We start from the raw sequence: 13,090 nt of genomic DNA, 5'->3' as shown, positions 1-13,090 counted from the left end.
TGACAACTTTATCTTCTCTTCCCAGTTTCAGTAGACATATAAGATGCCTGCTTACTTGTGCCAATCTTCCTATCTCACCAAGGATACCTGTGTTTTTGTGTAGGGCTTTTGCACTTAGTTTGTGGTACTTCCATTGGGCCTGCCTTTTGCAACTTGGACGTTCACCAAGTGTTGGCTATGTTGTGCTCTTGGGGTATTTTCATGATGGCCATTTGGAGAAATACATTTAAAATATTTGCAATTCAATGTCTGGTCATCAGAGGGAAAATTTGTTTTGTCTCTTGACAAATCCACTTGGGCACATCAGAGGATCCTGACAACAGTTTGTCAAATGGGGGAGGGGGGCACCTTTTTGTGCAAGGAAATGGTCTTTTGAGGAATCTGATCTCCCAATCAACATCCCTGGACCCGCTGACGGAAGCAGGAGATGTTTTTGTGGCTCTGTGGGATCAGTACACCCTGATCTATGGCTTTCCTCCCCTAAAATGTCTTCCTTGTGCCACGCAGGATTTAAAGGGAGAGCATTCCACTAAGATATAGTATACCAACCTGGTAAAACTTTGTGCAAATTCACTGTGGGCTCTGCCAGACCATCTAGATTTGCTATCCCAAGAATTGGTTTACCAGCCTGTTTCTAGGTTACTGGCTTTAATGTCATGGCTTTTTGAAGCCCAGATTCTAGGGGACAGCGGCACCCCGAAGTCTCTGATTCCTATGATGCTCAAGACTTTAGAAGTCCACTTCTTACAAAGTCTGTCATTGAATGTGGAAGGCCTTGTTTGCTTGGTGTGAGTCTTAAGGGCTTTCTGCAATGGGTCTTAACCAATGCTTGGCTCTTAGTACCATGAATGGTCTGATCTCCGGCTTTCATATTCTTTTTTAGAGACTACTGGTTTTCCCACTTTCTGATTAAGTATTCCTTGTAGACCATCACATTGGCAAGTGTCTGCCGGGTTTTTGGTCCTACACAGAGACAAAGTGGTATTGCATCCCAGACTTTTTTCCCAGGGTAATCTCTGCTTTCCATCTGAACAGAACATTTTTTTTCCATGCTTTTGTCCAACTCCAGTTCATCAACTGTTGGGCTGTAAAAGTCTATCTTTCAGGGAGACTGATTCCTGTTTGTCATTCAGATTAGTCCAGGCAGGGTGCTCAGCTTCATATGCACCATCTCAAGTTGGCTCAGACAGATCATCGTTTAGGCTTATGGCCTTAAGGTTTGCCCCCCCCCCCTTCCAGATAAGGCTTACTTAATTAATCTTCCGAGATTTGTTGGACTGACACTTTTTGGTTTTCGGTTCACACGTTCCATAAGTTCTACCAGATAAATATTTCTGCCTCATCCTGATTAACAGCTTTGGGTTCAAGGTACTTCAGGCATCTCTCTGAGCTGAAGGTAATCCCCAGTTCCTACTAACGTTGGGCTTGTTATTGGTTGTTTTTTGCCCACTCCTTAGTGGGACTGCTTTCGGACATCCCAATGGTTTAAAGGGGTTTCGCTTCTCTGCCTTTTGGCTAAGATCAAGTGTAGTATCTGTTCTTATCAGTTGCCAGGAGGTGGCGCTATGCTAACCGTCCCTAGTACATGGCGAGGTGGAAAGGGGTGGCGGATGTAAAACCTGCTGGTGTAGAGGTGAGAGCCTTCTGTTTTTGACGGAGAAACATGTGGTCGAAGCTGAAGGGCCGGGTCCCTAGCCTTCTGGCCTGGATTTGATGCAGTTCCTAACCTTGCCAGTTTCTCGAGAGGGAACGTCGACCACACCATACTGTTAAGGGGTGCGGTCTAATGAAGGCTTGTACCTCTTGAGTATAATTAGCTAGGGAGCGAAAGAGGCGACAGGGGGAGCACTTATTCCCTCTCTCCCTGAGCTTCCGGAGCTCTCATTCCTTCCTGGTAGGGAAGGGGGCTGTGACTGTCCGGGCTGTGGGTCAGGGTTGTTTGAAAAGCCTATGGTGATGTGCCCCTGGAGTGGCAGTCCAGGGGTGCCATAATTACAATAGCGTTTTTACCGGCACTTTTGCTTTTTACCCTCTTTTTTCACGTCACCATACCACATTTTTTTTTATTACGCCAGCCTCTAGGGCCGGGCCTTTTGGCTAGGACCAGAGGAATTTTTGTTTCCTGGCCGGAGGGCCGGCCATCGTATTGCACGATGGTCACTTTCTACTCACTCTCGTCATCTTCCTTCTTCCCCACTCTCTTTTTATTTACCCCTTGTTTTTCTCTTTTATGTATTTTTTTGTTTGGTGTCATGTTTGTCACAGTATGATAAGTAGGGTGCCGGTCCACGGGCCAGCCCTGAACGTCTTGCGAGTAGGTGGACATGGCCTTCTGGCTTAGTTCGCCTGCTCTCATGGGGTCTGACTTCAGGGGGAGCCCCACCTAGTACTGGGAGGATTCTGTTTCGGCAGACCCTCCAAGGAATGGGATCCGTGTCGGCTTCAGCTGCTCGGACCATGTGAGTACCTCAGTCCCCGTCTGGAGCCTAACGCCCCGGGGGATCAGGGTCAGGTCCTTCGCCATGGAGGACCGTTTGACGTAGCACCCGTTGCACGTTTTTGTGTCGCTCTTTGTGTGTGGACATTTTTTTTGCACCGGGTGAAGTTTTTTGGGTGTGTTTTGCACGCCATAGGCCTTTCAATTAAAAAAAAAATGGTTTAAAGGGGTTGTTTTAAATGTTTGTTTTTTATTTTCTAAATAGGTTCCTTTAAGGTAGTGCATTGTTGGTTTACTTAACCTTTTCTTTTGATTTTCCTTCTAAATAATTTTTTTCTTTGTCTGATTTTCTCACTTGCTGTTTTTCAGTAAGCTTGCCCCCATCATTCGAGCTGTTCTGGCTGGGGGTTTGTCACCGTACTCGCCCCCTCCCTTAGGACTACATCCCTGCGGGGAGACGCTGTGAACACAAGGTAGGGGGCGAGCACGTGGACTAACCCCCAGCCAGAATGGCTCGGATGAACAGGAAGTGAGAAATTCAGACAAAGAAAAAAAACATTCTAAGGAGCAGTCATATTTGTTTGATGTACCCATGTTATTATACATAACCCTCTAACATACAATTCAGCAGGACACTTAGGCAGCTTACAGCAATAAATTCCTAAAGGGTAACAGGTTTACTTTCATGAGTAATCTGCGTTAGATCAATAAAATATATTTTAGGCCAATAAAACATACTAGTGATTTCTTCAATCTTTCTCTGCAGAATGGCGTCAGGGCCGTATCACCCGCATTGTGCTCCAGGATGAGGATGTCACCACCAAAATTGAGTGTGACTGGAAGAGGCTGAACACACTGGCACATTACCAGGTGAGTCATAAAGCATACACAGTTCATACTCTCCTCGTCTGTGTCTCCTCTTCCCATGGCACTTGCCAGTATACTTTTGATTTTACAAGTTGCCCCTTATGTTTTTTTACTAGGTCACAGATGGCTCCACTGTGGCTCTCATTCCCAAGCAGGTATCGGCCTACAACATCACCAACTCCTTCACATTTACTCGCTCACTCAGCCGGTATGGTAAGTATATTACGCACTTTCTCACTGATGCCTTCCAGTCTGTTCCCCCCCCCCCCCCTTCTTTAGTGCATGAGCTAAATTTTTTATTGCACCATTTTCATATTTAGAATACCAGGAATAAGTGTAAGAATGTGTGAAAAGCAGCAATGATTAAATAATCTATTTATTGCTGGCCCCGACTGTTCTAATGTAAAGCCTGTGTAATACCGTATTTACCGGGGTATAGGGCGCACCCCTAAACTAGACCCAGATTCCTGTGAAAAAAAAAATTGTACTTAGTTTTGGTGTCTTCCGCGGCGTCCATCGGCGGCCTCGTCGGGTCCGGCGTCCGTCTGCGGTTCGGGTGTCCTCTTCGTCGGGTCCGGCGTCCTTCTGCGGCGTCCTCCCCGCTCGTTTCCCGCGCCGAGTTTGAATACTGCGCCGACATATACTGAGCGCAGTACACTCGTGTATCGTCGGGCAGGCTCGGCTACTCTCGTGGTGACGTCCTGTACGTCCAGGACGTCAACGCGAGAGGCGACGAAACTGCCCGAAGATAAACGAGTGTACTGCGCTCGGTATATGCCGGCGCAGTATTCAAATTCAGCGCGGGTATCGGCGTATACCGAGCACCCACGATTTTGCCCTGATTTTCAGGGCAAAATAGTGTGCAGTATACGCCGATAAATACGGTAATTGTGTGTGTGTGGGGGGGGGGCAGAGGACTAGTGACAGCTGTAAATCTACTCTTTGCCAATCTTTTGCTGGATTGTCTATGCTCTGTTACTGATTAGACCAGATTCTTCTCTGCATTGTTTAGTTGTACCAATGGAACTCTACTTCTCATTTCAGAGAGTCTTCTACGGACATCCAGCAGCCCAGACAGCTTGAGATCGCGAGCTCCCATGATCACCCCTGACCAAGAAACTGGCACTAAGCTCTGGCATCTGGTGAAGAATCATGACCACACAGACCATAAAGAGGGTGACCGTGGCAGTAAAATGGTGTCCGAGATTTACCTCACCCGGTTATTGGCCACTAAGGTAACACCATGGTTTCCCACCAGGGCTAAAAGGCTGGGGTGTTGTGTATGTAGTGACTTGTGTGCAAAGGGCTAACACATATTTTTGCTCTTCTGCCCCTTGCAGGGTACTCTGCAGAAGTTCGTGGATGACCTGTTTGAGACTGTGTTCAGCACAGCCCACCGGGGCAGCGCTCTGCCTCTTGCCATAAAATACATGTTTGACTATTTAGACGAGCAAGCTGATAAAAGGCAGATAACGGATCCAGACGTCCGACACACATGGAAAAGTAACTGGTGAGCAAATAATGTTGTTTTATGCCTGAGTAGAAACAAACCTGTCAAATGACTGCACCCTTAACACAAACTAAGATGAGAACTGCCTGACAAACCTCTGACACTTGTGATATTTCATGTGAAGAGATCTGGTTATAATTTGACAATATTCAGAACTTGATAAGATATTTAAAGCCAATGTTTTCTAAATCCATGCCAAGGTACAAAACATACCTTAATCTTATAGTACAGGAAACGGCAAAATATTGATAGACCCTGGGTTTTTAAAAGCTCATTCCTTCAGTTAATTAGACACCAGCTAGATTTTGAGGACCCGCCCACTGGGCACCTCCCCTATAACACTACCTCACTCTCAGTCCTCAGTTTTGAGCTAGTGTCCTAAGGCGATGGGCCTCTTCTACTTTACGGAGAAATCACTCCTAGCTTAAAACGGATGTCTGCTGAAAAAAAATATATTAAAAGCCAGCAGCTACAAATACTGCAGCTGCTGACTTTTAATATTAGGACACTTACCTGTTCTGGAGTCCAGCGCCGTCCGCAGCAGAGGACGAGTGATCGCTCGTCACTCTGCTGCCCCCCGCCATCCTCGGTGAGGGAACCAGGAAGTGAAGCGCTCCGGCTTCACTGCCCAGTTCCCTATGGCGCATGCGCGAGTTGCGCTGCGCCTGCTGATTGGCTCCCGCTGTGTTCTGGGAGCCGAGTGTTCCCAGAGCACAACGGGAGGTGACGTCCTGCCCACAGTCTTCCCGCAGACTGTGGCCGGAAGTGGGTGCAAATACTTGTCTTTAGACAGGTATCTGCACCCCCCTCCCCCCTGAAAGGTGTCAAATGTGACACCGGAGGGTTCCGATCAGCGGGAATTCCACTTTAGGGTGGAGCTCCGCTTTAACTAGTTTTTTTATTTCCCTTCCTTGTTTTATCTTTAAATTCGTCAATCAACTCTTCACTGCCTTCTAATGCCACAAATAGAAGCAGTGTATCCAGATCAGTGCAACTTTAGTAAACTTTTTGAGCCGTGAATGGGAATGTTGTCTCAAACATCCTTTTTAAGGCCACCGTCATTGCGATCTCAAGCAGTTGATCATCTAGCACAAAGTCAATTCACCTGGCTTATTCTCAAATGATAATCTGTATTTGCAGCTACTCCCCAGCGTTGGCATCATCACCTCAGATTCTCATAAGGAGCACGCAATTTAGATCCCTTGTATGTGCAGTTTACGGTAGAATCTGCTCCTATGAGAATCTAATGCTGCCGCTGGTCTGACAGGAGGCGGAGCTCAGGCAGTAATGCAAGCGATGGGGAGCAGCTGTAAATGCAGATGAAGCTTTGCTTGCCCACTGCTCACCTCCTGTGTGACCCAGTTCCTAACAGGCCACGGATTGGTACCGACATGGCGGTTGTGGTCCTCTGCTCTAGAACAGGACATGAGACAAATTTCCAGAATGGCCCTAATCTTCTTTCACATGCACACAATCTTGTGGTTAACAGCCTGCACAACCGAAGCTGACTGAAAAGCCTCCTCATGTGTGCCCTTTCAAGGAGGACCTCTATTTGGAAAGGCTTTTGACCAATTCATGAAAGATATTACAGGAGGGAAAGTTTTACTTCCACAGAGGAAGATTCCAAAACCCCCTTTCAGGACCCTCCAACGCTGCAAAACGCAGAGCAAATAATCGCTCTACCCGGCTTCAACTTTAAAACAGAACTTTCTTTTGGCACAAGACTCGGGCCACAAAGTCTTCCCCAAAGCCCTCTTCCCAATTAAGGGGCACCCTCTTAGGAGTGGGGTGACATTCGTTACAGTTTGCCCTTCTCTGGGTCACCGATATCCCAGATCCGTGGGTTTGACCGGTGTTTTTTTCAAGAAGGTACCATTTTTTTTCTTTTAAATCAACCAAAGACTGTTCAAGGACAGTCAGATTTGCATGATATCCTGAATTCTCTTGTCTGTCCCAGGGAATAGTTTTGCCACTACCCCCACAAGACGGGTTCAAAGGATTTTATTCAAATCTATTTGTGATACCAAAGCCCAACAAGGGTATTTGTCCTTGGACCTGGTCCTTTACACATCCTAGGCAAAGGCTTTTCTTGCAGAAAAAGTTCCATCAAGAATAAAGGGTCGAAGAGTCATCCCACAATAAGATTTTCCTTGCAAGTTCTCGGCCTTATAGTAGCCTTTAAGGCAGTGCAATTTGCCAAATTTCATTCAGGAATCCTCCATTACAACATGTTGCTGACCTGGAACAACCAACTTGGTGGATCTCAAGCCCAGGCCTAACCAATGGGAAATCATTCTTTCCTGATCACTGGAAACTGCAGGTTTTCTCAGTTACACTGGTGGTCTCCCTCCGACAGCCCTGAATTTCTGGATGTTTCTCCAGTAATTTTACAGCTACTGGATATGAAAATTCTGGAAAGTTCTCCAGTTGGCTAAACGGTGCAGCTGATTATCCATGCTGGTGTTCCCTCTGCAACTGTCCTGCGATCGGTATTGACTATCTTTCTGTTTTCTAGTTAAAACAGCATTCCAAATTTTAGGTCAGACCAGGGCTTCCCTATGGAGTTATCAGTCCAGAGCTGAGGCAGTTTTTCTGTCCTCATCCCTGCAACGCATTGTTGTAAGTTTTTAACGGGCGAATGCTAGATTGAGGTACATATCTTTTTCTTTTTTTGTACTGAGGCTGCATATACAGTATTTTCTACAGTAACATCTGGAATTAATTGACAATTCTGTTTGGAGGGTTAAAGTGGAGTTCCACCCAAAAAAACTTCCACTTTTTGGAATCCCGCCCCCCCCCCCCCTCTGGTGCCACATTTGGCACCTTTCAGGGGGGCGGAGGGAGCAGATACCTCTGTAATACAGGTATTTGCTCCCACTTCCTGGCATAGATCACCGCAGTGATCGCTGTGACCTACGCCACGTCCTGCGCCTACACTGTCCTCCCCGCTGTCTTCTGGGAAACACACAGGTCCCAGAAGACAGCAGGGACCAGTGAGGATGTGCAGCAGGACTCACGCATGCATATAGTAGGGAACCAGGAAGTGAAGCCACAAGGCTTCACTTCCTGATTCCCTCACCGAGGATGGCAGCGGCAGAAGTCGAGAGCCAAGCTACTGATCGGCTTTGGCTGCCGACATCGCGGGCACCCTGGACAGGTAAGTGTCCATATATTAAAAGTCAGCAGCTGCAGTATTTGTAGCTGCTGGTTTTTAATATTTTTTTTTTTTTTTTTAGGCGGACCTCCGCTTTTAACTTCTCCTTTATTCTAGACTTGCCTTATGTAGTTCACAGATTAGCCACATAGAGGAGCCCTCCTTTTTTTTTTTTTTTTTCTTTGGGCATCTCAATTTAAATGTTGCTGCTTGACTTTTCTCACTCCTTTTACACCGCTTCACTTCATCCAGTCAGATAACGCTTTGCATTCATTCAGAGACTCTGAATGCCTCAGCGTGAGCAGCCAACCTCCTGTGGTCAGCATGCATCACCCCAGCCACTCAGCACAAGGCCTGGAAGCATGTGGAGATCACTGGAGAAACAGGGTCAGCAATGTACAAAATTTACCATACCTGGAATTCATCTTTAAACTGGTGGATTTAACATCACTGACCTTGGTTGTTTTTCACCACAGCATGACATAAAGTCTCCTTTTGTTGAGTGACTTCATTTTAAAATTTGCCAATCATTATAAAACATGCCTCATTCTCCTTCTGACTGACCTTTTTCAAACCATGACCAATTAGTTAGATTTCCTACAGCCATATACAGCCACTGTTCTATTCCAAGGGTCAATTGTGTAGAATTCTATTTAATTTTAGCTGTGACTGCTGGTTTTGCTCTCGCTTGGATCTCATGTTGGCACACATACATGGCCACTTTGGTTATGGTGCTGGACAGTGGAACGCTTGTACCTTTTAGGATTGATTCTAGATTGTCTTCCTTTTTTTAGAGCACTTTTCTCATCAAGGGAAAAGGCCTGTGGTGCAGACTGTGCAGTCTTATCTTTCTCAGACCAGCCCTCTTTGGCTTTCCAGGGTGGGGAGATGTTAATGTAATTCTTACACACAATTACACATCTTGCATCTTCAATGCTTGGGTTCAGCATATGGTTTCTGAGCGTTTCAAACTGGAGTTTTGCTCCCTATCTCTTTCCTCGATTTTGACTTCCATCCTTTGTGTCGGCTCACACTTTGACAGATCCTATTCAAACCAACTCGGGTCTTTTGTTCCGAAGTGTCATTGTCCCAGTAAAGCCAGGCTCTGCACTGATCCTAACGATAATGTTGGGCTCCACCCGAATCCTACCCCACAGTGCGTGCCAGTGTTGCCAACCGCTAGTATTTTTTAGTAAAAAATGGGCACTTTTCTCCTGCCAGTACATGCCAGTAAGAGGAAAAGGTTGCCAGTATAAAAATATGGCTGCGACACTCGGCTCGGAACTGTGCATTGGCAGCTCGGGTCCAGAGTCGGCTGAGACCATCCAAGTGCCTGCTACAGTGTGTTTGGGCGGTGCCATTGGGGGGACGGGTCTGGTGGAGGTGGTGTCTGAGCGTGTTGTGTGATGTCATTGTGCAGGGGAGCCAAGCGGAGTGGCCAGAGCTTTGTGTGTGGGTCTGCAGGACGGGAGTAAGGCAAGCCAGGAGCTGTTTGGACTGGAGGGGACTGAAGAGACCACCTGGCATGGAGAGAGACTGTCACTGTGACTCAGGAGGGGACGTGTCACCAGCGCACCGCTCCAGTGTGAAAGCCCTCGGATCTTTCAGGGTGCTTTGCAGTCGCTGTTTTTAGCGATATAGCGCCTGCAGAGTGCCTCAGTGTGAAAGTAGCATTGGCTTTCTTAAAATAAGTGTCTGTATTGGAAAATGTCACCACCTGATCCTGTGACAGGTGTAAAATGTTGAAATTCAAATCACTTTCTTACAATGGCCATCAAAACATGGTGAATCTAAAGGGTTAATCTCCCCAGTGGGGACATATATATCAATTAAAACGTGACCTGAGGTGCTAACTCTTCCCCCACTTCATTGATATCCTAAATAACCGCCAATAAGGAAGTGCAAGTCTCCTACCCGTCACCTGATTAGCTGAAAGGAAAGGACAGGTGCTCTTATTGGACGCCTAGCAGGAAGAAAGACGACACATGGAGGACACAGTTTGCTGCTGCCCATCCAACAGCTTTCCACCGTGTGGTTGCAATTAACGTGTTTTTATCGTATCCCCAAAGTCGCGCGATTTTGCATTTTTTGCTGCTTATGGACCTCAAGTTGCATCAAAGTGGGACCAAAGTAGTGCAGGGACTACGTTGAAGCTGCACAGATATGAACGGTACTCATTGGAAATCATGGGGTAAGACTTGTCATGCGACTTTTTGGTCCCAAGTCGCACAAGTGGAAACCGAGCCTTAGTCCAGGTCTATCAGTCAGCTTAAGCTGGGTTCAGCAGGCACTGGACGAATTTCAATCTGTTCAGCAGAAGCGGATTGTTAGACCGGTTTCTGTCCAACTGGTCTGCTGAAAATCCAGCATTCGATCAGAAGCTGCAGCCTGCTGATCAGTGTATCTGGGGAGGGGGGGCCCCTGCTGTCAGAGTACAATAGTGTAGTGGGGGAGATTCCTACTTTCACATCGCTTGTGTGGATGCAGGAAACTCTGAGGGTTTTTTATTTTTATTTTTTTCAACCCACTGGTGTATGGCCTAGCTTTAGACTTACAGAAAACGATACAATTGGTTGTGTTGTCCTTTCTGTTCTTATAAGCCCTTCAGGAGGACACATCCATCCATCTGCATTTAACAGATGTACAGCACCAAAAGGGAACCTGCCGTATAAATCTATATTTGAAAAAATGATGCATCCCATTTCAGAAAGTCCCATGTCTCAGTAATATTTTTCCAGTTTAGAATCTAACTCTGGACATGAGATCAAATAATTAATTTTGGTTGTTCTCTCGAAAGCTAATGCAGAATATAGTGCTTATTTTGTCTAGGGGGTGATCTATAACCATATTACCCTATGCACAGTCCCTCAGTCTTCCTTCCTTGCCAGTTTGAACTATACCAACTGGTGCCCTAAAATCGTTCTTCTAGCTGGCCTCTAACTGGTCGTGCCAACATCGCATACAGTGCAGGGCCACCACTAGTCCTGCATTGTACATGATAAGTAGGAGTGCCCTCTCACATTCTCAGGCTGTAGAGTGGAGGAAAGGACGGCTGGGTCTCACTGGACTGTGGAGTGAAGTATGTAATCCTCTGTTCAAGACCGTCCCCTAGATCAAACAAGCACTATGTTCCTTACCTACCGTAGTGAGGGGATATTTTATTTGTTTAAACTATTGCAATTCTGCAGATAATGTTTTATTTTTTCTTCCTGACCTTTTCAGTTTGCCTCTCCGCTTCTGGGTGAATGTGATCAAAAACCCGCAGTTTGTCTTTGACATTCACAAGAACAGCATCACAGACGCCTGCCTCTCTGTGGTGGCTCAGACATTCATGGACTCTTGTTCCACCTCTGAGCACCGACTCGGGAAGGACTCGCCAAGTAACAAACTGCTCTACGCCAAGGACATCCCTAACTACAAGACTTGGGTGGAGAGGTGAGTGCTTGGATTGGTCACTTTCAGCTGTGATTTTCCATCCTCACACGGGAGAACATGCTGGAAGACACCATGGAATTGGTTCACATTTATTGTAAACCTATTGTGAAAAAAAGGCTGTCATTTGTGAACTGTCTGCCTGAAAATACTAGTTTGCTTGGCTATACTGCTGTCCCATTTGCTTTACTGCTTTGAATCGGTTACCCAGAACAAGCAGGTAGATAAGGCCTTCTCTTAGGACCAGGGGCGGACTGACAACTCATGAGGTCCCCGGGCAATAGGAGATTATGGGGCCACACAGTACTCTATACACACATACATACACAGTATACACAGACACAGAATACACACACACAGTGGGACGGTACGGGAGAAGCAGGGCAGCTATAATCTTGGTATTTTTAGACCAAAAGGATGTCGTAATGGACGTTTCAGGGACAGATGTAAAAAAACACAGATTTTTACATACTGTCCCTGGTTTTACTGAGGCTGGCAACCCTGATGTGGCCCCCTAGTGGTATGGGGCCCTCGGGCAGTGCCCCAATGGTCAGTCCGCCCCTGCCTAGGACTTTCACTGGCCATCCTAATCTGAACGCAAGTTTGAAGTTTGTAACTTAGAAAGCATTAGTGTCAGAGGGTGAGCTAGGCGGCAAGTGTTTTTAGTCGGCAACGGCAGCCTTATATTTTTTTCATTTATTAATTGAAAGTGGCACCAACAATTCACGCAGCACTTTATATATACAGTATATATTAGATTCACATCAGTCCCTGCCCTCAAGGAGCTTACAATCTAAGGTCCCTAACTCATTCGTACATACACATGCTAGGGCCAATATACACAGGAGCCAAATTACCTTCCAACATGTCTTTTGGAGTGTGGGAGGAAACTGGAGTACCCGGAGGAAATCCACGCAGGCACAGGGAGAACATACAAATGCCAAGCAGGCAGTGCCATGGTTGGGATTCAAATCGGCAAGATGTTTTTTTATTTCCAGATTATGTTGACTTTTAGATGATTATGCATGAAAGATTTGTGTTAAAATGGTAGTATTGAGCCAGCCAGGCATGTTGTGTTAAAGCTGAGTGGCGTGGGCGTATTATTAAAGCTAGTACCACCCCCCCTCTCTCCCCTATACAGATATTATAGAGACATCAGCAAGATGGCTGCAATCAGCGACCAGGACATGGACGCCTATCTTGTTGAGCAGTCCCGCATCCATGCAAATGAGTTCAACTCCCTGAGTGCTCTCAGCGAGCTCTTCTTCTATGTCAACAAATATCGAGAGGAGGTAAGAGCTTGGTGTGGTGCTGGCAAGAGACATGGCTGCTGTTACCGGTGATCCTTTTGTATAGTTTGTGTTCAGTGCTTAAAAATGAAATGTTAAAATTGTGTAGAACGTCTCTTTAATTAAAATTGCATAAAGATTTTATATATATATATATATATATAGATATAGATATAGATATAGATGGATAGATAGATCTATCTATCGCTCTGTGTATATATATATATGTATATATATATATATATATATATATATATATATATATATATATATATATATATATATATATATATATATATATATATATATATATATGAATATGAGAGAGAGAGATTTTTTTTTTTTATGTATTAAAAAATTTCCAAAAGCCATCATAGTTTCTCTTTTAAGGCAATGTTTAG

At 45.6% G+C, this 13,090-nt stretch overlaps 1 protein-coding gene and 1 pseudogene across 1 annotated transcript in view; both read left to right on the top strand.

Moving 5' to 3' along the window:
• PLXNA3 (plexin A3) overlaps positions 1 to 13,090 on the top strand; it is a 207,702-nt gene that overhangs the window by 190,264 nt on the left and 4,348 nt on the right. Inside the window, exons 26-31 of the mRNA XM_040324278.1 lie at positions 3,204 to 3,307; positions 3,421 to 3,517; positions 4,349 to 4,539; positions 4,645 to 4,814; positions 11,191 to 11,403; positions 12,542 to 12,692. Of these exons, the coding sequence (XP_040180212.1) occupies positions 3,204 to 3,307; positions 3,421 to 3,517; positions 4,349 to 4,539; positions 4,645 to 4,814; positions 11,191 to 11,403; positions 12,542 to 12,692 (926 nt within the window). The remainder of the gene's footprint in view (positions 1 to 3,203; positions 3,308 to 3,420; positions 3,518 to 4,348; positions 4,540 to 4,644; positions 4,815 to 11,190; positions 11,404 to 12,541; positions 12,693 to 13,090) is intronic.
• LOC120914684 lies at positions 1,496 to 1,667 on the top strand (annotated as a pseudogene).

Source organism: Rana temporaria, chromosome 9 (assembly GCF_905171775.1).
Source record: "Rana temporaria chromosome 9, aRanTem1.1, whole genome shotgun sequence".
Taxonomy (NCBI): Eukaryota; Metazoa; Chordata; class Amphibia; order Anura; family Ranidae; genus Rana; species Rana temporaria.
This window is presented reverse-complemented; position numbering and strand designations above follow the sequence as displayed.